Source organism: Lissotriton vulgaris, chromosome 4_1 (genome assembly GCF_964263255.1).
Source record: "Lissotriton vulgaris chromosome 4_1, aLisVul1.2, whole genome shotgun sequence".
NCBI lineage: Eukaryota > Metazoa > Chordata > Amphibia > Caudata > Salamandridae > Lissotriton > Lissotriton vulgaris.
Window position 1 is genome coordinate 1,539,513,594 of NC_141691.1, and position 25,937 is coordinate 1,539,539,530.

Genomic DNA, 25,937 nt, shown 5'->3' on the forward strand with positions numbered 1-25,937 from the left:
AGAGGAACCCTCTGGTTAATCTATTTAGGTCCTCGTAGAAATATTCCAGGGCCGCAATAAAAAGTGTCTGTAAATTGAGATTTTCTGCAAGAAGGCATATAAAGGATGAGAACACGTTTGCAGGGAATCTATTCTTGAAAAACATGTATCTATTAAAAGGAAATACCTGAATTATTTAGAATATGTGGATGTCAGTCATGCAAAAGAATAGTCAATTGAAAAGAGGATCGCTGGTGACATTATATACATCATGATGACAGAAGACGGGTTAACCCATTAGAACGGTAAATTGGAGAACGTTTTAAATATGCAACATATTAATCTGAGTTCATGATTTGTAGCAGAATTTTAAATCTTTCATGAATGTGTGCAAGTTTTCAGCTACACAAAGTATCCCAGGTTGTTTGTCCCTTGATTACAATAGTGCCAAAACCAGCAAATGAGAGTGTTACCTGTTTTTAGCATGTAAAAACTTGGGTCCAACGCAACTTTTTTTAAATCGCATTGTAAATGGCCTATCATAGGAAGGTTGTACTTTTCATATCAGCCTTTTCAGATAAATGTATGCTTTGAAGAGGCAATTTTAAATGGAATTCATTTATTGGCTAAGAACCATCAGTACCATGTCACACGTAACTAGCAACAGAGTAGGAAGGCAAAAAAAACGACTTCACTAAACACATTTTCGTGAAGTTGAGTTGGAATCTTAGTCCCACATAGTTGGTTTGCAATATAATTGTTGGTTCATAACGCAAGATAGGTGAAAACAATAGTAAGTATGTATAACCAAGTAAGCCACAGTAAGATAACGAGTTGCCTTTGTAAGACCGAAAAAGTAAGCCTTTTCTTTTTGCAAATAAGATATCACTACCTTTGCAGCGTCGTCCACTTCATCTTCATGGACTGAGCTGGATGGAGAAGGTGTTGCTGATTGGCTGCCAGGGGGAGATGGAGAGTTATGGGGAACGTTGTTCCCTCCCATGTTTAGCCCGAGCTGAGCACTGAGCTGTGACTGGTTAATGGTAGTCAGCTGACTATGCTGCAGCATGGCCGCCGCCCTGATATCTGCAGGCTGGATTCTTGGTCGCATCGCTAGCATGTGTGGGTGAGTATACTGTACTCCTTCAGCATTTCGCAGTTCTTGCATCTACAGAAAAAAATTAAAAGATTAGTTAATAGTAGTTTACTTACATTTACAAACAATGAATTCTTTGAGTTCCTTTTTCTGTAATATTACCGCAGAAATTAGCTCAACTTTACTTCTAATTGGTGCTTAAATGAGACTCAGCAAAGTATGTATGTATATATTATATATATAAGTATAAAAATATGTGTATATATATATATATATATATATATATATATATATATATATATATATATATATATATATATATATATATATATATATATATATATATATATATATATATATAACATATAAGGTGGTTGACAGATTGCCCACATCAAAAGGCAGTATTTTCAAGTGATTCATAATATTGACGGTGATAATTGTATGGTCTACAATTTGCACTTAGAATTCCATGAGACATGTACAGGAAAGGAAGGCAGAAAGGGGGCAGAGATGGAGGTGTAATTAAAACACCAGGCACACAGCACATCCTCTACATTTCACCTGAAGGAGATAAATTACAGAATATAAACAGGAAAACTCTGCTCTGCTGTGTGACAATGTAGTGTTGTTTTTGCTCCACGTCATAATTCCCCGCCTCCACACCCCATTCACACACTGGTCCATGTAGTCCTGTAGCAGCTGCACCCATCACATTCTGATGCCCTATGCACAGCATCTCCCGTTCAAGATGTTCCTCTTACAGTAAATGTCCTCTATAAACACTCAGCTGCTGCTTGGAGAAACACGTGACACCCAAAATAAAATGACTAAAATAACATGTCTAGCATGACGGGTGCCATTCATAACAGCTGACGTCACAGTTATATGCTTACCATAAACGAAGAGGAGTGAGCCATGTGGTGGTTACAGAGTTTTGACAGCATTAGCTGCACAGATTACAAAGTACAAAGCTCTAAACTATTTTTAATTTTGGGGCAAAACTATAATAAAGCATTGATTTTAAAGACAGTTTAAAAAACAAATGACTTCTATATAAATGGCTGCATGTGTGTTGTGTTGGTGAAACCGGGGGAGGGGCTGGAATATTCACTGTCACTTATTTCGCAGATAAAATTAAAATTTCAATTTCCAAACATAGACAACTCGAGTTAACACCTGGCCTGCCGTTCTGAGCGCCTCATAATCTGTAACTAACTGAAGTGAGGCAAAGGTGGTTTGCCACAGGTCACACTTTGTTCCAGTGGTATGAGCAGCTCTTGTGGCTGTACAGTTGGTGTTTTAACCACTGCTCTTCCTTTCTAATAATATCCTTCTTCAGTGTGCTATTAACATCTGAAAACTAGCTGAACGGTCTTTTGTTCAAATTTGCTAGAAATTTTAAAGTCACACTGTGAGATAATTTACCAGTTTAAACGGTAAAATAACTCAGGATTTAAAGACTCTGCACAAGAAATCTAAATCTAACTTGCCGTTCACGGAATTTATCCCCACTAGAGCCCACTCCACATTTTATTTTAAATTTATTACCGCTGAGTACATTTTGCAGCTGCATGAAGAGCAAGAGTTATGCAGTAAGTGATCTATAAAAACAGTGCATTGCAAGCAATTTTTCAAGAATGTTTTGCAGGACGAAGCAGTTAGAGGTGGTGTTACTTAAAACAGTGAGGTGCATAATAGTTAGCATGGGGCAGAGCATAAGTAATGTGTCTAGTGCAATTTTATGTCTAGAGTCACGGTTCCTATTCTTCAGTTGCAGCAGATGTTCACCTCCTTGTGGTAAGAATAACTATTTTTGTGGTAAGAATAACAATTTTTCACTACTGCGCTGACATAGCTGCCAAGTTTCCCAGGCCCATGCCTGATGTGCTACTCCAGTCCTGGTTTTTTCTTTGAATTCTGGGACTTGCAGTCCTATTTAATAATGTATGAAACAAGACCACAAGTTCCAGAATTCAAGAAAAACCCTGTACTGGAGCAACACATCATGTATGGATCTCGGAAATTTGGCAGGGCCGTCCTACACCATCAGTGCGGGGGGAAAGAACATAAGCGCAAAGACCTACAGAAATCGACCTGGCATAGTACCTCTCAGTGGGTAGCAGCTTAAGACTTCAGACCCCAATTGTGGGGGTTGAAGGCGCACAATGACCATTGCAGGCACCACCGTTCGGTTACACACGTTCTAGAGTACGTTTGAATGGGTCTAGAAAGTGCACCTCCCTCATGAGGATTACAGGCCCAAGCATAAATGGAATTAAGCAACGGTGCCAACAAATCGCTCATTTCCATGGAAACATCCCAGTGCAAAGACCGAATTCACCCTTGTAATAGTGCCAGGGGAGGTGTCTGCATTAATGTTCAGTATTAATGAGGGGGTGGGGCATCCCTTTCTGATATACCGAATTGCTAAAGGGATCAAATCAGCCACAACAGACTCTTGATGCTCCCAGACAATAGTCATTATTTACTTAAGTTCTGTGCATGCTCCCGCTGGTGTGACGCAACATAATGCAAAATACCCAGAGGGGCACGTATGGGCACTGTGTTGTTCACAACCTTTATTAAATACAGACCACTATACTTAATCTGCACCATGGTAAAAAGAGAATTCAGTTAAACTCTAGTGACACCTACCTTACCACAAAGTCACAAAATATGCAACGTACTATGAACATATCAAACCAAAATTCTGTTTATGTACGTACGCAGACATACACGGCTCGGTTCAGTTAATTGTTCACTGCATCACACCTCTTAAAGTCAGCTGCCACAAACAAAGTCGATACTTTTAATCCAGTCTTCTTTCCTCAGTGCATTCTCTCAAAACCAACAAGATTAAGTTAAATACTTCGTGGTCTACAATTCGACAACAGCAAGATAATTATCTGGTACTAATGAGAGTTTGCCAATCAGAAAATTATCGATGTAGTTATCGACGTATCGATGCAGTTTGTTGAAGCAGTCTGCTGTGAATCTGAAGCTCTGAAGCTGCAAGGTCACAATATTAATCCATCGTGCTCTCCGGATCACTGCCTTTTAACTTTAATGAAACTCACTATTTTAATTTAAGCAATGAATTCAGTCTCTGCAAGGATTAAAATTAAAAGCATTGGAGGGTGAAGCGCTTTACTTATCCACAGATCAAATGTACAGTACACGTTGTGGTGCGGCATTTCCCATAGTGCTTTTCAAACGCGCTCAAGCCCTTCTACTCTGTAAACAGTGCCTTTGACCTGCATGCAGGAAACGAGCGCCGCCATTTTAGATGAGGTTTGTGAATAATTTGCATTGACGAGTAAGGACGGAAATAAAAGCTGGCGCACAATCTGAATTCGACAACGCAATAGTAAGTGTAATAAAACAGGTTCGAGGTAGCTATGTTTATTCATCTGACTGAAACATTTCGATGCAACCTAATCATACTAATGAATCATCCTAACTATATAGACTTTTCGCCTAACCCTCTCGGTAAGTACATCAGTTTAACTGAACTAATGTATGTAATGAGCACACATAGATTTGTTGGAGTCCTGACAATAGATTCCTTGTTGTAACTGCAAGCAATAAGAATAAATAGTTGGGTTCAACTTCATCTGGGTTCAAAAATAAGGAATATTAAACCTATGAACTATTAAGAGGGCAATTTGTTTTGCCATGGACAACAGAGCATGTTAACGTGCAAAGTTTGACATATATGTGATGCCTACATATTCATGGAGCTACGTTTTTACACACAATCTGATTGGTTAAAAATTCTGTAGAATAAAAACACTACATGCAGACCACTGTAATCAGAAACACTAATTCAAGAACATGAAGGCCGTGTACACTGGTATCACATTCGTGTGATATTTATCTTGAAAGTGTTACAAACATCTCCAGCATTCACATGAAATCCTAAGATATGATGCATCGATGTATATACCTGATTTCTGTTACGCATACTTGGCTGGGATACAATGGAGTGCTATACAACGAAGCAGGTTTACAACACAGTATTAAGTTACAATAATGAGGGTACATAAGCGAGAGATAGAATAGTGGTTATAGAGTAAAGAATGGGGCATGATAGTGTTAAAATACGGGGGACAACTGAAGTTGCGGTAGGTTGGTCAGGACTGGATTGGGGGGTGGGGGGAGTCTAGAACCTGGGTGATAACCCAACAATAAGGTGGCATCTAAAGAGCTGGGTTCATGCGGACTCTCGTCCTTCTGTCCCCGCCGACACCCATGCTTGACAACCCAGATTTTACACCTAGGAATAGCCCTGCGCCATTCAGTAAGTGGTGCCAGACCAATTGCCACTCTGCAGGACACATGATAGACGAGGAGAGGGGGATCTCATTCACACAACTACGTATGTGACTCTAGTCTCCCGAAGATGGAACACTGGCATTACTTGCAACTCCGCCACTGGCTTCTCCACACTTATAATTAGACGGCCAACCAAAGACACCTCACTACCTGTGAAAAGTGGCTTATTACTAAAACTTCAGACAAACAGCTGATCTCTGAGCTATATGCATTCTTGATCCAGCCTACAAGACACATATACAAACCTAATCAAACACGCTGGGAGAGAGAGCTACGGAGACAATTGACTGCCAAGGAATGAGGGGATATTTATTATAGGGACCCCCCCATACCGCTTTCAACACGGCCCATACCGAAACGTTTACTAAAGTAGTTACATATTGTTATTTGACTCTGGAACGGCTACACAGGATTGACTCGAACTGGAGGGGAAGTGGAGTAACGGGGACCCTGATGCACCTTTCATGGGAGTGTCGACGGATTTAGGCATATGGGACACAAATACTCGACAACACTGATCAACACCTTGACACCCAACTTCCCCAATTCCCTTCTTATACACTGTTAGGATTACCCAACCCTCTCACTTACTCCCTAAAATCCATATGGGCGGCAGATTGGATTAGCTTTAGGGGCAGCAACACAGAATATACTCACACATTGGTGGACAACACATACACCTACTCACCTGGGATGGCTTCACCGCCTGTGGTGTATCCTTGGAATGTTTTAAAGATTACACTTTCTATTACCAATCACGGGGCATCTTATGGAGACCTTTGGCGACTGTACGTGTCTCTCCTCTCACAGGACCAAAAGCTGACATGCCCTAAATACCTCCGCGTCCTGCGGCTATTGAACTAACCTCTACCACCGATTCAGAGATGGACTCATGAAGTAAACTTGCTGCTGTGATTAGCGCACTTTCATGGACGAACGCTGAGTGTCTCGGGATTGTAGGGGACGGGGGACTGTTTTGTTGTTATTCATCAAAGCCACACTTTGTAGATTGGTATGATTTGTTGCACATTGAATTGCATTTACACTGCACATATTGGCATACATGAATAAAGAGATTTGAACCATAAAGAGTTGGGTCCCCAGCTCCTTCCAGAATTGAAGAAGGTTTGGTGTCTATTGGATTTGGATTGGGACTTAGTACCCGAATGTCACTGCATAGCAGGTCCCACGTCTTGTCTTCTAGTGTGTGCAATTTCTAGTCTTGATTGCGGCAGAGCACAAACAGTGCAGCACCTCAAAATAATTTAAAAAGTGAAAGATAACTGTAGTAAATATAGGGCTAAAAGACGAAAATTGTATTTTACTTCCATAATTGGTCATTTTCAACTCTTTGGGTAGTCTAAAAATCCCCAGAATCTAGGCATGGAAATGTAGAAATATTTATTAGGGAGATTTTTATACGGATGCTTAACCCTCATTCTAAATATTTTCACCAGTGGTTGCTGGTAAGTGTATAGATGTAAATACATCTTATCTTTTACAAATATTTTTTTCTGTAAAAAAAAAATGTTTCCTGGTGGAGATCTTCCTTCCTTTACCTGCTGCCACATGCATTAGATTCTTTTTCACAGCCAGTTTTCACCCTTACACTAGTCTTTTTAGGTACAAAGTGTAGGTGTATTAAAAGGGGATCGCTGTCTCCCAAGAGGCTACACACCAATCATCCCCATAAACCACTAATGAATCCCAAACTAGAGCACCAATGTCCATTTCTAGAGGTCTTAAATGCAAAATGATACAGATCAAGTGAAGATAGTCAGAGGAGAGCAAACAATAGCATTGAGGGTGACAGCAGGAGCCTAAAGAAGAGATGTGCAAATCCTTCAAAAGGATTTACACATAAGAAAGAATACTGAAGAACAACATGACAGATATTTTGAAATATAATACAGTGTTAAGAAAGGCAAAGGGGCATGTTTGACCTGCGACTTAGCTTTGCATAAAGAAGACATTTGTTAATATTTGACAGGCAAGACTTTAGTGAAATATAAGTAATTCCCACTTACAGTTGAGCCCTTAATGCAGCGGCCTCCTTTTACTTCACAAATAAGTCACACACTTATTTCCTTTCCCTCTTTCCAAAGTTCAGTTACCAAGAAGAGTTTGAGAAGAGTTAATTTTAGAATTTGAGGCGAATTTCGAAGTACTTCATAGCACAGATCCATAAAGGAAACTAATAGAACTAAAGGCAAATCGTGGAGCTGGTAAAATTCGACAAGAAATAGGCATTCTACCTTTACCCTTGATTGGCTTTGTTGGCAGTGCACCAGTCTTTAAAGCAGAGGCTTCCTATTTCAAGACCTTGATAAAATTGTATAAATGTTCATAAAAGCGTCAGTGAGAAAACAGAGATTGACAAAAGAGCTAAGTATGACCCCGGAATAAACAATGCACTAACAGAAAAAAAACATATTTGCGGCTTTCCGGCCTTTACTTTGAAATACCAGCATCCCTCCTAGTCAAACGTGTTGCCCTTGAAAGCTATCATTACTGCCGCCGCTAGCAGAGAATCTATATCAAAACAGTTGTACACGGAGAGCCCTAACCACTCCTTGGCTGTGTCTCTTCTGATCCAGCTGTTTCACTGAATAGCAGTTGGTGAACGGAGAACTGGAACACGGGTAGCCCCGAGGCCTTATTTGCTAATGTTACTCACCAGCTGCTGCTCCGTGCGGTTTCAGCAGGCACAGCCTGGCATCGCGCCAGTTGTAGCAGGGACGAGGAGAAGGAGGCATCTCTCAAGCCCTTCCATTTACCCCTGTCTGTCAACGCTTGACACTGAACATTGTTGAGATCTGTCCCCGGGGACACGGGGAGACCCTGCTGGACATGTGCTGTGACTACAGCTTACCGCGCGCGGCTTCATTGAACGCGCCCTGCGTGGCCCGCGCGCTGCAGACGCCGTGGAATCGTTTTATTAGTACATTCCACGCAGAGGGGCACTCGTTTAAGTTTAGTGACGTAAGCAAGGCTAAGAAGCAAAAGAAAATACGCCACGCACCTGGACAGGAGCCTGGTGTGGAGGTAAACACCGCTCTTTTATGATTTATTACGGCCCACATATATAATGTATGTATCCCATATAAACACGTTGGCAACTCTAGGATCAGCTGGTATGGGCAACTTAAACCTATTTTTATAGTTTTGGGGACCGTAAACCTATTTTTATAGTTTTCACCCGATTGAAGTTACTTGCCTTTCAAAACCAGTATTTAGTACTCAAGTTGTTCTGTGAAATCAACTTTCCAGCTGACATTGTTTGCAAGAACTTAAGGCCCGCGCTGCATATATTTCACTGGTGCCAGTGCAGTTCTGCACTGAGATTTGCTCCACCTGATCAAACTAAAAAATGAGTTAATAATTAACAGAATTAAAGTCTTTGTGCTTACATCACTTGAGCTCGCCTACTGACAGTATGGGGGGGGGGGGCTCAGTTATATAATATTGTGGGGGTACATGAACTCCCTTTAGACGCACTGGCTTCGGACACGTGCAGCATGAGGGGTAGCAGTCACCACAACAAAGGAAATGCAGGATTCTGTGGTAGCACCAGTGAGCTCACCTGCAAGAGTCTTGCGGGTAACACTATTGTATGAGGTTTCTGGCTGCATGCTCGCTGAGCATCGACATTGAAATAGGACAACTGTTAAAGCTATTGTGTCTGGCAGTGGATTTGCCACAACTGTTTCACTTCCGAAGAGACAACTAAGTAGTTTGATTTGTATGATCCCACCTTAACTTTATATGTGATACCAATACAAGATGTTGTCACATCTTTATAGTTAAAATGTATGTGTACATATGTGAATATGCAATATGTACAATACGCCTACTTGGACACAATAGTTTTATTTTGACTTTTTAATTTAACTCAAATAACATCTGTTGCAGAAGTTAAAGTCGTTCTGTTCTTGCCTATCTCATTTTTTTTACTGATTCTAAAAACATCGTGTAAAAACTTTAAAACACACAAAAAAACAAGCAAATGCTTGCTTCCTCATTAGAGAGAGTGATTGTTGGAAGGCATTGTAAAGGGTTAAATCAGAGGGGAAAGAAAGGAAAATAACCTACAAAAATATTAGAGGAATATAGGACACACATTTATAATTGAGAAGGTACCCACATATCTTTGACAACAGTACAGTGAAATTGGCTCAGGGAGGTAATAAAAAAAAGTAGTATCATGGCACCAATTTGGGAATTGTACCATGCTTTTAGTTTGCCGGAATTTGACCTTCACAGTTAGGCCTTATCGAAGAATGTGTCCTTTCCCAGCTTAAAAGAAACAAAGGTACTCAAGTTCATTGAATAAACAATATTCCTTTTGAGCTGTGGAAACCTAATATCAAACAGTGTTGAAACCATGCTTTCGATTAAAAAAAAAATAATAATTCTTAGCATCCCAGGTTCCTCCATTATGTCTAGAAAATGCTTTTATTCTGTTTAAGAAATGTGTCTAAAATTATGTTTATTTATTTGTATTGTGTGTGCCATAAACTTAGTTGATTCTTGGCACTAGAGCAGCTAGGCCTTTTGGCTACAGTGATGCAAGGAGGCTGGTCTAGTTACAGTGGCGCACCTTGTAGCAATAGTACAAAGGTTATAGTGAGATAGATGGTAAGGGCGTCACATAAAACAACAGCTGTGTCACAAAAGATTGAATGTGTGTCTTGGATACACTAGACGAGAGCATGACGGCTGAGCGGCTACTGTGATCCCACTTTTCAGATGCTAGCTGTACGCACACCGAGAGGCACACTGCAATAGCCACACCAGAGTTGCTCGGTCACCAATATTACAGAAAGCATAGTGCATATCAGGGTGAGTTACCTCAGCTGCATAGGTTATGTAGACCCTTATGGTTAAGAACCTGGACTTTGAGTGACAGTGATCATGCAGAGGTAACAAATGAAAGCCATTCATGTTAAGTCAGATATGGCCCCACTGGCACGAGTTAGAGCGGAGTGGAGCTACTGAGTTCTATAGCACCTGAAGCTCTTAGGCCGAGGGAGATATTGATGGCTCAACAAAGACATTGCAATAGTTTGTTTTAGATGGCAAGAGTGGCTGGGTGATGGTTCTGATGTCGAAGACAGACAGGCAGTATTTTACATTCCAGAGGCTTTCTGTTGTGATGCTGGTGAGTGGACCACTGACTATTCATCTTCTTTCACCGGTTTGGTTTCATAGAGCCCGATTCACAAATATTTTGCACACAAGTAGGTGTGACCTACATTGTCGTACTCCTAGCTTATTTATGAAATCAAGTAGTGAATTCCAATAGTACTCCTGGCTTACTCATAGAAATTAGGAGCAAGCCAGGAGTACTACTAGAGTAAGTCACAGTAAAATCTTTGTGATTCAGGTCTAATGATTTGCCCCATTCAGGACTTAATATATTATAGTCCCTAAAGAAGACCAGTGCTAGACTTTGGCAGCCTGTGACATGTTGCAAAATTTGAGTTACGATGGCAGAGCAATAGATGCATGCGCGACGAGTGAAAGTCCCTTAGTCCATTAAGGGTTAGTGTAAATCAGTTGTTCTTAACCTTTTGACTTCCATGGACCCGAAATCAATCATTACTGGTATGCCTGAGGATCCCTAATGAATTATTATTCAAATCAAGGGGACCCCTATTGAGTCATTACTGGAAGCCGGAGAACCATGCCTAATCTTTGTCAATGATTGAACCTGCAACACAATACACAAAACATACAGAAACAAGTTTCCTCAAACAAATACACAAATGATAAAATACTTTACATAATTTACAAAAAAAATTAAAATCAAAACTTTAATGAAAAGGATGGAGCTTTTCTTAGTGCAGTTGAGACGTTGATGCACCTGCACTGCTCTCACGAATCAATCTAAAGATATTAACTTAATTTACAGAAAGCATTACAATTTTCAGTTTTACATTTTACTTTCCTATTTATATAAACTTTATTATTTTGTTAATATTATTTAATGTTATAAGCAGTCACAGACTCTGTCAGTAGGCTTTGCAGACCCCCAGGGGCCCCGACACCACAGGTTAGGAACCACTGGTGTAAATGCTTAAGATTGTGGGGTGGAAGAGAGCAACGTTGTAACTAATTTAGGAAGTAACCGTCCTAGTTATTTAAAATAAGATAAATTGACCTTTACTTATAAATATCAATTGCGTATATTGCTACTTTACCGTAAATATCTTTTTTGCCTAAGCAGTATGTTTTGACAACATGTTCTATATTTTTCTTAAAGGTGAATTGGTGAGCTAAGCCCTATTTCCGAATACAAAACGCACACTGTTCAGAAATGCCTTAGGAAACAGGTAGCAAAGTGCATACTGCAGCATTTGCATAAACATTTTTCATATTGTAAAACTGCTCAAGCAAAATGCAGCTCCAACCACAACTTTTATATTAATTATTTCCCACTTTTCATTTTATAGTAATTACTTCATGCATCAGCCAGCTGAGATGCTATTAGCTGAGCTTTTAAAGGAAATATGTGAGTTATGTGCAAATGGCTTAGCATTCATATACAAGAATCTACAAAGCCTGCTGTTAGTCATACTGTTACTGCATTTTTATGATGAATAGCACAGTCTGTATTTTACCAGCAAAATAGGCCAATGGCATTTTTTAATAAAACAGGAGCCATAAAAGCAGGAAGTATAAAGCTGTTAAAGGCAAAGATCTCAGTGGTTTGTTGATCAAGTGAACAGGTTTTAGTGCGAACGTCTGTTGATGTGATGTTTATTTCACAGCCGAGGTTTTTCGTTGGTTTTCTGTGTTTTCATTGAAACTATACTCCCAGCGGAGTAAATTAGCCCTTTGCAGTCCACGGGATGTTTGGATCCACCCATCCATAAATGGGGCCCAATTCAGCCCAAAGCCTTTGATTGCAGAGAAGGGTTCATATACATCAAATTTTATGGTTCATCATCAAATTTTCCAGAAGGACGTAGCCACTAAGGCGTAGGAGTGTCACCCCACAGTTTTTTTGCAGTGAAACAAAGGGAAAATACAATTATAATGTTATTATCATTTTATTTTCTACTACTCATGCAACTGTGTGAGGGGCGGGGGCGGGAGAGGTGTAGTAGGCAGTACCCTCCTAAGTGCGAAATGACTGCTTGGCCGTCTGAACTGCCCAAACAGTCTTGCACTCTTTCCTTAGCCTGTGACGTCCTGGCGAGAGGCGTTTTGCATTGTTATCTCTATCTTTCAGGAGTAATCTCTCCGGTTCATTTGGGTCGGATTGTATCAATTATCCGTTCTCACCCTAAACGTGGGGCATCTCGGCGACAGAGAGTCTTTTCGGATCTTAATTTTTCCTATCCAGGAAACTATTTTCGGTATATTAAAGTCGCCTCTCTGAATAAATCCCTGGTTTTTACGTCATCGCCCACCTGTATCTGGAGTTTGATGTATTTTTACCAACATAGAGACAACGTATAGTACGGTTTACCAATTCTAGTGTGATTCCCACGGCTCCATTCTTTCAGATACCCCTACCCACGTGACTACGCTCTTCTGCATGTATCCACAGTCGTGTAGAACCTTCATTTAAATAAAGACACAGTTGAAGCCACAATATATCATCGTTGATATCTAGAATAAGTTATATGTGCAATAGACGGCTACCTGATGAAGGCGTGTATGCCGAAACGGGCGTTGTAGACACCTGCCGCACTGCCTGAATCAACGTTTCGTCTATCATATGGATTTGTATATACTTATGCTGGCTGTTGAAATTCATTCTTTGGAATGATCAATGTGAATCTTATATGCACAATTGAGTTTTTGTATTATTAAATGAATCATGAATTATATATAAAAAATAAGTAAATAAATCTATCATGTTAATTTTCTGTATGTGTACACATTGTTTTTATAGGGTTCTCCTTGAGTACATTTAAATATCCCACCTACAGAGAGGTATTCTTATTAATAGGCCAGGCCTGGTCGACATATCTTTCTCTAGCTATAATTTTCCTATACTAGTTTATTTCCCTATGTTATAGCTAGCTGTTTCTATAGGGGTCCCTTGTTTCCTAAAGAACACTTCGCTTTTTCTCCATCCAGGCTGCATCGCAGCCAACGTGGAGAACATGCCCAGGCCTCCAGTCAGCGTCTGAGCGTTGAAACACGGCTCTTAATCCAATCACAATGCTGCCAAGGCAGAATTGTGATTGGCTGATTGGGAGGTTGGGTGTGCTTCCTGTGGCCAAGTAAGGGAGGACTACAGAGGAGAAACGTAGCGAGGAAGCGGCTAAAAGGTAATTTTTTAAAAATTTGTTTTTATACCTGCTTCCCCCATGTCCTCCTCCCCTTCAGCCCCTGCCTCGATACCTCTGATCCGTGCTGGCCACCGCTGAGGACCGATCAATTTAGGTTGCCTGAGCAGAACAGCAAAATAACTAATGCAGCTGTTTCTTTTAATAAATGCTTTGCTGAACTTTAAAACGTGCATGTTTCTTAAACTACCTAAACCTATATAGGAAGCTGGGTAGTCCGTACTTCATTCATACTGCAAAAGGCCGGACCTTTCGCTGCTGTGGACATAGGAAGCATGCTTCTCCGGGGGCTTGTTGCTTCCGGCTTGGCACCCACAAATACAGTAATTCAACAAAATCAACATTTGACCCCTCCCAATGACACATCACAGGGCTGACTCCTTGTCTCACCCTAAACCCTCAAGAGACTTATTACTGCATTCAGGGGCCAAGTGAAGGGAGCAGTGGAAACTACATATGGTAACATGGACTGATGGAGCCCTGATTACTTTCTGTTCCTGCCACTGCACCCATGACCAGGATCACAACAGATAATGCCCATGATACAATCTACCGCCCGGAGGCACCAATCTATGAGGTAGCACTTTAATACAAGCCTTCTCTAACACACCGATAGAGTTTGTTGTATTGTGCAGCTGCTGGATCAAGCTGAGAAAGGCGAATTATGGTTGTACTTTCACGTAGCTTTGTATCTATTAAGTTTTTATATTTTTGATTGGGTAACCTTAAGGATTACAGGCTATTAGAAAATATTGATTATTAATGAAACACATGCATTGCATAGGCCAATCAAGCAATTTACCAAGAGATGTGAGGGTAGAACGAACAAAAGTACAAGGAATATTAAATAGTATGGAAATACAAGCGGAGATAATCTGTTTAATTTGTAAAATAATAGGTGCAGGGCACACAATGTTTCTCAGAAACTCATGGTCAGGAATAGCAAATGTGGGTGGTGTGAAAACTGCGGCTGCATAGTCTAAATTCTATCACATGCCACTTTCATCGATTACCAGTCACTCTTTGCCTCTTTACCCCACTCTTGTAGGTTAATTTTTCAGTCCTACTTTCTCCCTTTGCCACTGTTCTTCTTTCTTTCTCTTCCTCCTCATTTTCCCCATTTGTGTTTTTCTGTCTCTTGTTCTGGTTTAAAGTTTGATTATATAAAAAACCTCACCTCCACCCTCACGCTCCAATTAACCAGTTTTCTAAGACATGCAATAATCACAGTGGCGGCTCTTCCGCTATGGCGGGGGCATCCCCCCATTGCTTTTGAAGTCATTCAAAAAAACTTCTACAGTAGTGTGCAGTAGAAAATAAACATTCATAGTGATAAATCAACACACCACCGCTGCCTCAGTTGCCTTTTATTTAGGGTTTTCATTCCAGCACCGGCACCCATGTGAGGCTGTAGGTATGCAGATTTTTACTGGACTAAAGCCAATTTTAAGCTTTCACGTTCCAAACAAAGTCTCAGATTATGTCATTAATGGATGTGGTTTACTTAGCTTTAGTTTGCCTGTGTTAAAGTGTCTTTACGTATTTTAAATATTGATAACGTCTCTTTTGAACTCTTGAAATTGCAATTTATTACTGATGGAAGGGTATTCTGTGTGAAGGTTGGGATTCTTGGCCCGTGGTTGCTAAGTGGGTGGGTATGTTTTTGCTCCATTGTCTGGGACAGAGGTGGAGAGGAAAGAAACAATATAAACCTCAAATTACTTCTGAAACATAAGCAGTTCAGGTAGATGTTTTTTTAACCCGTTCCGTGCTTGCGTCGGCCGCAAGCACCACCTCACTAGTGCGGCGCATGTCCGTTGGCCGACGCGGCCCCGCCCACTCATTAGAACTCCCGCATAATCCAAAAGCTTGCTCCCTTTGAGTCAAAACTGTATAATTTAATTAAAAAAAACACAGGAACACAGGCTCTGCCCTGTGGACTCTGCCCAAAAGTCCCAATGCCTCTCTGGAACCTAAAACATTGGTTCTGTAATACTGTTTCAAGATACTAATAGTTAGGCCTCAGGAAAGAGGTGGAAAAGGGAAGAGAAACAACTGTCTAGCACGGTACTTCAAAGTGTAGCCCCGTAACCAACTTTCAGAATAAAGGCAGGAAATTCTTGTAGGTGGTAGAAGGCAAACACAAGGAGATGATGGACGGAGCACTGAAACTCTTCCGTCATTCAGCACCAGTCACAGATCTGTGTTGAATCCATCATCATTCTTTAGCTCACTTCGCCACCCCTGTTCGGACACAGCTATATGCAAATCAGTCTTGACCCTGTGCCTCATGGGAACAGTCCAGCCCGAACTGCCAAGCCATGTCTTCCCTGGACTGGAAACAAGCTTCCGAGGACCGGTTTCTGACATTCCAGCCGTCTTCAGCCCGGCTTGCTTGAATCCAGTGGGAAAGTGAGCAAGGGACCCACGTCTCAGCATACCATGCCAACCTAGGGCTAGCAAAGCTTCACCACAGATGGAGAAGGAATATGACCGACTTGATGAGTCCAATGTAAGGACCGCAAGGAGAAGTTCAGCCATGAGAGTTGTGCAGAAATGGCAACAAGGCATTCATATTAATCCAAAAGTCAAGTGTAGACCCGAAAGAGGAAATGCGAGAACACAAAAAATGGCAATCCACGTCAGAAAATAATTCCCACTGCCTCTGTCTTGGCCAGTTTGCTATATCTGAGGCTTGGTAGGATAAAGGGACATTTGGGGGACTAGCCCTACAGCTGCCAAACAGCCCTAAAAAGAACACATAGACTGCCCTCTCTGTGACAAGTCTCCTGTTTCTTGTTTTAATGTCCTTTGCGCTGCACTGGGCCAAGAAAATCTCGGATTCTTCTTACGTCTAATATAATCAGCCTTTCTTTAAAACAACCTCCAATAAATGTCATTATGAAAAGTTATTAAAAGGGTTAAAAACCTATTAAATGTCAAAGAATTTTTGAATCAAAGTTATAATAAGGAAAGAGAATAGGCATTCTATCTGAATTATTTAAATCGTTACTGACTGCTTACTGGAGCATGAAATTAGAAAAGTGCTCTGAGAAGTGGCCACTGGCTTCTATAAAAGTCAAGCACACAGAGTGGATCAAAACACCTTGGCAAGCTAAAGAAATAGGCTTTTAATCCCAAATACATGGCTTACACTGATAGAAAAGAGCCATAATTAAAACTTTGTCCTGTAACTTGAAGATAGTAAAACTATCATTATTACTGCACGAGCACCCAGGTTTGGTTGACATATTATGGTCCTTTAATTTGGACAAATATCTTCAGCTCTGTTTGATCTCACAATGCCCACTAATTTGGATCCTCTCAGCAAGCAATTATGCTTTTAATAATGGCTTATTATATCATCTTAATGGTGAGATATTCCCACTGGACAAACTACTGGCATAAGGTACAAAATTGCCGTGCGATGGGAAGGAGCATATGTTCTCTTATGGCAATATTAGGACTAGTTGCATTTGATGGATTTCTCCCAGCAGCGCGCTCAGTTCTGAATGTTAAACACACAGGCTCTGTGGTGTGGTGCACTAAAGTATATGCACTGCTGCAAAACACAAGCCTAGAAACTACCACGTACATTTTACTGGGTCCAGTTTGGCTTTAGAAATACAAAGAAATAATCACTGATGCAGGGCTGACAAAGTGCATTAAATGTGTTTTAAATGCTGCATTTTCCCCCCTAAATGGTTGGTTTCGTGAATGGGTTTTCAGTGACAGGATATCCCAACATGATTTTAATGGGAAATTACTGTTTATTTTTTACAGTTGGTAATAAAAAAAAAAAAAGTAAATCACAGTAAAGATGCAGAGCCTTTCACATTAAGTGAGCACTGGCGGCTGCAACAGTTTTGGGCTGACTGGTGTCTTGAGTAGTTAAAGAGCTGAAGCAGCGCTACTTTAGCATCTTAGAAAGCATTAACTAGTTGCTTGCTTAATTTCACGTGATTGTGCTAACTTTTCATTTATTTACTCAAAATCAAATTATGCCAATTTCACACATCCCTACTAAAATGTCTTTGCTAATATTTATGGTTGAAAACGCCAACTCTGGTCAGAGGGAATTAGGAAAAGCAAACTCAAGGGTATCTATGGGCCTAGGCCCACCTTGATGCACCCCCAAAAAATGTGATGCACATGTAAAGGGCACAAATGCCCTTGGGGCATGTGCGTACTACATGGCACTTTAAAAAATGCATTTTGGGTGCATTTGTTTTTCAATTGCAGATGGTTACCATCGATTTGGAGTCGATGGTAAAAGCATTTCCTAAATGCCCATTGTACTTTTAGGAAAGGCTTTATACATGTGCTTAGGAAAGTGTAATAATGAAATCCCTAGCTGCGATTTCCTATGAAGGGAATAGTAAAATGCAATTTCTACTGGGTAGAAATCGCATTTTGCGATTCCTTATCTGCCTTTGTAAATATGGAAACGCAATTTATAATTTCTTAATGGATCAAAATTGCAATTCGGTCTGTTAAGAAATGCTAAATCCTTTTGTACATACGGCTATTAGATCTTTTGTGTTCGAAATGTGACCTTTCAATGAACCGGGCAACCCTGCGAATTTTACTCTTACCAATTAATACTGATAAATACACTGGAGAGGTAACACTTTTATTTACATGTTAGAACATAACTTGGAACCACAGCGCTTCAAATGGTAATTTTTTTTCTTGAAGTGGTTTGATCACCTTCCCATAACTTCATATACTTGTGTATTGAATCTACACCGAGGATCGAATGTGTAACTGAGACATTACGTTCAGCTCAGTAGTCGCGTGTCCAGTCTCCACAGGCCAGTCCCAAAGAAAAGGAAGAAGTACATTGTTTTAGATAGTTTTTGAAGGTAGCTTTTAGTTCCTCACTATTATATCTAACATTTTACTCATGAATAAAAAGCCTATCGCCCAATCTTTTTTGTAAATATTTAACCCTGAGTATTTCATTTAGAACCTAGTTCTTTTTATTTCTTCTGCAGATGACCTTATGAACTGCGGGAAGGTTTAATCTTAGAATTCCTTCAACACATGGTGCTGAAGGTCCTGCTTGAAAGGGAGAGTGATTTATCTTGTGAGTAAGGCTGGACATCTCTATCATAGTTACAAGGGATGGACAATCGGGCTTCCTGGCTGGCTCAACGGTAAAGCCAGTGCTTTAAATGAAAATATAGACGTGCAGGTACTCACTATTTAGAGTATTTATTTGCTTCTGAAAAGTGCAGGCACTAAACATTTCAAATAAAAAAAAAAACTACCAAGTACCTTTGAAAATTTTTTAGTTTTACATTTTACTCTGCCTTAGCCACAGCTTGGCAAGGATGCCGATCAATTTTTGGCATGCAGCCAAATTAAACACAGGAACTCAGACCATGAGGTATCATGTCAGCTTCTTAACATGAGATCATTGATAAAGGAGAAACATGAATTTGCTGACCTCATGGAGTCAGAAAATCCAGGAGACTTTTTTCAACGGAAACATGGGCAGATGGGGTGTCTGGCCTAGATTTGGAAACAGCTGTTCCTGTTAAGGTTGATAGACTACACAAGCAAGGAGGTGGGATTGAGATTATTTACCGCAATCATTCCGAAGTCACCTTTAAATCCCTCTTGCAACTTAACTGTGAAGTCCTCACATTTAATTTAAAAATTCACAATACTTACTCCTTTAAAGGCCTTATGATTTACTGTCCCACCAGGCCCTCTGGAGAATTTTATCAAATCACTACTAGGAATCCTGTGTAGATTATTCCAATTTTACATTCCTAGGGTATTTTAATTTTTACCTGGTAAGTATGGATGACAAACATATGGAGCATTTACCTGACAACCTACAGAGTTTTGACCTCTCACTATTAGTGAAACTTCCTACTCACAAAGCCAATCACACACTGGATGGGATTTTTAAAAACAACTGTTATGTTCAAACGTACTATTCTTACGAAAAACCTCCTGACTTCCAATACGCCGGCAGTGATAAAATACCGCCCTTGGAAGCAAATTGATAACTCGAAATTAAACAATCTGTTATGTGAGTCCCAGCCCACAATCACTGATGATAGTGAGCAAGCATCTGCCAACTATGCCGCTGGGATTGAGGCAGCAGTTTTTCAATTAACGCCCCAAAAAATTAAGTCAAACCATAGGTCAATGCCCTTGGCACCTTGGTACTCCCATGAGCTTAAAGAACTTAAAAAGAATTGTAGGCACCAAGAGCAGCTCTGGAGGCTGAACTATAGCCCAGAGGAAAAAACTAAGGGCCTGATTTAGATCTCAACGGTGCCGGATAGCCCGTAGGATATAATGGTATTTATATCTCGGCGGATGGGATATCCGACACTGTTGTGACGGAGTAACCCATCTGCCAAGAGTAAATCAGGCCCTAAATATAAAAGCTTGATAAAAGACTAATAGGTGTAATCAAAACTAATTATTTTTTAGAAGCCAGTAATTCCACGAAAGAGCATTTTAGAACAGTGAAGTCGCTATCTATTTTTTGTAACAAACGCATGGTTACTCCGGATCAACTACTATGTGACGAAATAGCGGAATTTTTCGTACTAAAGTAAATAATATATTTTCAGAATTCACTGCTATATATCAGACAGCACTGAACCGTTCTCAATGACAACAATGGCTGAGTAAACCATCAATGCTAAATTATTTCAATACCCTCCTACACTGACCACCTTCACCCCTCTGACCGAAGAAAAGGTAGCAATCCTTACTAAAACTTCTAAATCAGGTGCCCCCTCAGAGATCCCTGCTCTCCTCAGGGTACTTACCCAGTGTCAAAGACCATTTCAGTTTACTTTACTCTTTAACCAGGGTTCCTTTCACTGGCTGCTTTCTAGCTACGTGGAAAAAGGCACCCATCTGGTCGCTCCTAAAGAAACCCTTGCTTCTTCCCCTTGAGGTGAAGAATTACAGGCCACATCGCGCCTTCCTCTACCAGCCAAGTTCCTCGAAAAGGCCATGAACCAAGAAATCATGACGTTTCTTGAAAATACTAACTTCCTCAATCCATTACAACATGGGTTCAGACCCAATCATTGTGCAGAGTCTGCCCTATTGGCGGCCATGGAAAACATTAGAGCCATTGTAGACGAAGGGGGTAAGGCGGCCTTGATCTTCCTTGATTTCTCAGCCGAATTTGACATGGTTGACCACTCTCTTCAGGTCATCCATCTTGAAAGCATTGGCATTAAAGGTATGGTTTTAAAATGGAGTCCTTTTTATCTAACAGAAAGCAAGTGGTCGCTCTGGTGAACTTTACCGCTGACCTTTCTTTCTTCCCTGTGGAATCCCTCATGGATCCTCGTTGAGTCCTACCCTTTTTAATGTATATATTACACCTCTGATACAACTCAATAAATCATGTGGCTTCTCAGTATTCTCTTATGCCGACGACACCCAAACTGTGGTGTCTGTCTCTTTCTATCGGAAAAAGTGGCCACACATTTCAATATCTGCATGTCCAGAATCACTGATTGGATGCAGAAGAATTGATTAAAAGTAAACTTTGAAAAAACTGAGGTGTAGCTATTTGGCAGCAACACTTTCTATTGGAATACTACTGGGTGGCCCCCCATCCTTGGGTCCCTCCCATAGCCAGCCCAAAAAGTAAGAAACTTGACAGTCTTCTTTGATGCCAAGTTAGCTTTCACGGACCACATGGAACAGGTATCATCCTCTGGTTTTCATACACTGAGAATATTACAAAAAAATCTTCCCTCCCTTCCAACTGAGTTAAGGAAACAGTCATTATAGCTCAAGTAGTCTCTAAATTAGACTATTGTAATTGCCTTGTATCTAGGTTCTCAACTCCACATACAAAATCCATTGCAGACCATTCAAAATGCGGCAGCTAGAGTGCTGATAAACCACCCAAAATGCTGTTCAGGTTCCCAAACTATCAAGGAACTGCACTGCTTATGAAGCCCTGCACCAGGCCAGTCTGCTCTTTCTTCAAGAATTCTTTAAATGGTACTCACCCACACACACCCTGCGGCCCAGTGCAATGATACAGGTAATCATTCCCAGAATTAAACAAGTACATTGGGGAGGAAGAATGTTCTCATATGTTACTTACATATAAATGGTGGACCTCAATGCCTGACCACCATAGAGCTCAAGCAAATCACTTAAAATTTAGTAAACAGCTGAAAACCTGGCTCTTTTGGTCTTTTACCTAAATTCCTTTCTCTGCCTTCTCCCCGGACATCATTCTGACACTAGTGCCAAAACGACTATTGGCAATTGAGTGCTCTTAAATATTATTAATGAGAATGCATGCATCCTATGCCATACAGTCAGCTGTCCAACTGGCGCAAGTCTGGAGTGATTAAGGCATCAAAAGACTTTCCTACAGTTTACCCTTAGGAGACAGGAAAAACAAATAGCAATTACACCTTTCTTTGCAGGGCTCACATTTGTTAGATCCAATTAGCATGTAGGTCAGCATTGTCCCTCTCAGGGAGATGTGTAGACATTTGCTAGAATGTAGTCAGCAGGTCACCAGTGAGTCCTCTGGACCTGTGGAAGGCGGATTATATAGCAGCATAAAAGATTTGCTCTGAAGCCACTCCATTCCTTCAAGAATATTCATACATTTTAGTAAATTGTGCATTCTCTTAACATCTCATTGTTCTTCCATCTTACTCATGATCCCCAAACATAAGGGACGTTTTCGCATGATGTAAAACATATGAAGATATGTGCAATTTGTTTTGCATAATTCTCACTATGGGGTTTCTGGTTGTTTCATTTCTTGTCACTGCTACCACTTTCTGTTTTACTACTAATGGTGGATCGGATGAGCATCTGTATGGTTTTCTTTCATGCTCTTACTCTTTCTTTTTTTTAGCTTTTGTCTTTTGCTTTCCACAGCTGTTCTCAGTCACACTAAGCCAAAAGAGAGGATGAGCATGGAAGTTTTGTTCATCTAATCAAGAACTAAAGCCTCGCTTAAACTGACTTGCATGAAAAGGATGGGTTGTGTATGCACAGATATACAAGAAGAGTGTCTATTTCAGTTGCTTCATTTTGAATTTCATTGTTCACCAGGGATGTATGAGGTTTGCTGATAACTGCTGCTGTCACTACATTTAGAAGACAACACATGAGTTAGTATATCAGATTAATAACCACATAACTGCATGGATGTTGAGTTCTTTTGAACCCCAATCTTGGGAAAACAAATCTAATTCTAACCAATGTGAATTAGCACTCCCTTTTCTCTTTCAGGTACCCTTCATTTGAAATTGAGGAATTTTCCTTCCTTCCAACTCTAGCAGACCCAGCTTCTGTGAACCTGACCTTCCTTCCAGGTGCATCCCACTCAAAGAAGGTGGGTTGTAAAGGGAACAACTGAACGGGCTAAAACCTTATTTTTTCTCTGTCTGACAGTGTGTGTTATTTTTCCTATGTGGGTGGAATGGTACCAGAGCACAGAGGCATGTTGAAGTATCCAGAAGTATCATCTGTACGGCAGGACTCTGACTGGCTGTATTTGTGTTTTTGAAATTCTGAACCTTCCAGGCTTTTGTGTGCGTTGCCAGCGATGTCCGGCGGTGACACTTGGTGCTCATGAGTGGCTTAATCTTTGGCAACGGGGAAAAAATTCAACTACTGGCATCCTAGCAAGACTATCTTTGAGTCTGTGAATGTTGCTTCACCTGTGTTCATGTCCAAACGCTGGTGCAAACTATCAGTGGGTAGGAGTAGCCAGATGGGCGGAAGTTTCAGAGCTGCTTTTCGGCCTGTCAGAGGCCCCCAAGCTGTTCCTATTTGCATAAGTTACTCTTGGAACAAAGTGTCCATGTGACGTTTTGGTCTACAATTAGGTGGAATGCTGGTAAAACCGAAAAAATGCAATACAGACTTCCTTATTTTCATCATGTGTTTCCTGTAGCCAAGTTGCTGTATCAATAAAGAAGGACTACAGATTAACTAACCCTTAATATTTTCTTTTATGTCATGACAAAATAATGCCATTTGTGTCCTCGCAATTCAAGAAGTGCCTTTTGACAATTGGTGGAAATGAGTCACACGGGTCAAAACAGCCATTCCACCCTGCTATATAACACAAAGTGCTTCCTTTGGGTAATTCTACGAATCAGGAATATACAAACACAACTCTGAATTCAGGGTGGAACAATAGCCCTCCATAAAGTCCTTCCAGGATAAAGAATCCAATAAGAATCTACTATAAAAAACAAAGTCAAATGAGGGACAAAATGCATCAAAGAGGGCAATAAAGGCAAAGAAACTCAAGGCAGCAAATACACTGCAACACTATCTTGGATTGGAAACTTCAGGCAAAAAACACTAAGAAAGCAACAATCTTGGTAAGAGGTAGATTTAAGACTAGTCGCGCCAACTGTTTCAAGAGAATGGTGGGTTGAAGAACTTGGCTGTGTGAGAAGAAGAACCCCACGTTTGACATTGCTTCATTTTTCTTTGGCTTTGCACTTTTTCAGCTGTTTACTTAGGCGGGTGCTCCACCCAGCATGTGAACCTACCCTTTGACCATTTGCACGTATGGAACGCCGACACTGGCTAGCCAAATGAAAGATGACTTCTCATTGTGCGCTCAGTGCGAAGGCTCCAAATGTGTTGTCTTCTCATCCCTGGGAAGTCTTGGGCAGTGCTGGCTCAGCCTTTCCTTATGGATTGTGGTCTACACTACTTAGGCCCTTGAAGAGGATGTCCCTGCTTTGTATACTTTGATGCAATAGAAGGAGGCAGACTGTTTTGGGATGTTGTACTATTTGGAAAAGCATGTCTAGGATGTTGCTGGTGTTGCTTTTACTACTCTGTTAAAGCCTCCTCTATGACTGCATGTTGGTGCACCTCAATGCCATCTCTATTCAGACAGTTGAGACACCAACCATTTTGTACTTACAGTACAAATGTTTGCAAGATTGACAAACTGAATATGTTAAGAATTTACAGCCAGTCCAGTATCTGAATAGAGCTAAACCATGAGGGTCTTGTACATTCACATTCATAGGTAGTCTCTAAATGTGCATATCAACTTTCTAAAAAATGGAAAATAATTAAGGAATAGTAGGAAAGGGCATTACTCGTTTACACTAATCTCACTTTTGAAGGGAAAAGGGGAAGTGGTTTGCCTTGCTGTAAAGATAGACTTTAGTTTGGCCAAAGATAAAAAAAGATTGCAAGATTTACTCAAAGTGCTATTAAGAACTGTTTGTAGAATGGAGTTACTTCACATATATTAAGCTGTACTAGTGTCACAAATGTTATTTATGTCTTTATATTTGTAAAGTTTGTCTATATATGTATTTGCAAAGTGTGAACCTAGCTAGAGAGTAACAGAGATCTGAGTATTTAGTGGTTGGACAGCATCAGAAAAAGTTAAAAGTAGAAACACAAATGTGTCTAAGTCTGGTATTGAGGCTCCGAGGGTAGTCAGTGCCCACAGTGTGATGGAAAATCAGTTGGGTGGCAGAAATCGACAAGGAGGTTTGTTCTTGCTAGATCTCCCAAGGAGCTCTCTTGTAGTTGCATGCCCAAGGGATTGCAGATGGAAAAGCATACACAGTATACAGGGTTTAATACCCACATCCAACCTCCAATCCTTACTAAGGCTCAGCATCAAAGGTATGTGAAACATGTCACTGTTTGTTGATTTTGTTTTACTGCTTAATACTCTATGCATTCTTTACAGTGTGACACTGGATCCAGCACTAACTATAACATTTACTAAAGACCAATGAAAAATAACATTGTGTTTGGAGAAACTAATCTAGCTACTTTCCTGAACAACGTTTCTTATCATCATTTCCAATGCCCAAAGTATGCAAAACCCATGCACAGAGGCAACAGGGACATTTTTAATCTACCCTACCTGAAGAAAGACCTTAAAAGGTCCCTTATTCATCAAATAGAATGCTACAATGATTTTCAGTAATGGATCACAATAGACAAATTCCAGATGTCTTAATGCCTCAGAGTGCACCAGCACCTTTGTTTAAAAAAAGGACTCATGTATCGACCCCTATTAAAGTATTTGGTATTATTCTTATTGCTGCCGTACAAGAACAATCACTCGATCCATTCTGTAAAACTCCTATTTAGATCATATGAGACGAGTGAGATAATGGATTTCTTTTTATAAACTTCACACAACCCCTCATGATTTAATCATACCACGGTTCCCTGTGAACCAAGTACACAGG

The 25,937-nt window shown here is 40.5% G+C and overlaps 1 protein-coding gene across 2 annotated transcripts in view; it reads right to left on the reverse strand.

Moving 5' to 3' along the window:
* TOX (thymocyte selection associated high mobility group box) overlaps window positions 1–25,937 on the reverse strand; it is a 365,646-nt gene that overhangs the window by 51,331 nt on the left and 288,378 nt on the right. For both annotated transcript variants that reach the window (XM_086965783.1, XM_086965782.1), the window contains one exon: window positions 872–1,147. In XM_086965783.1, the coding sequence (XP_086821909.1) occupies window positions 872–1,147 (276 nt within the window). The remainder of the gene's footprint in view (window positions 1–871; window positions 1,148–25,937) is intronic.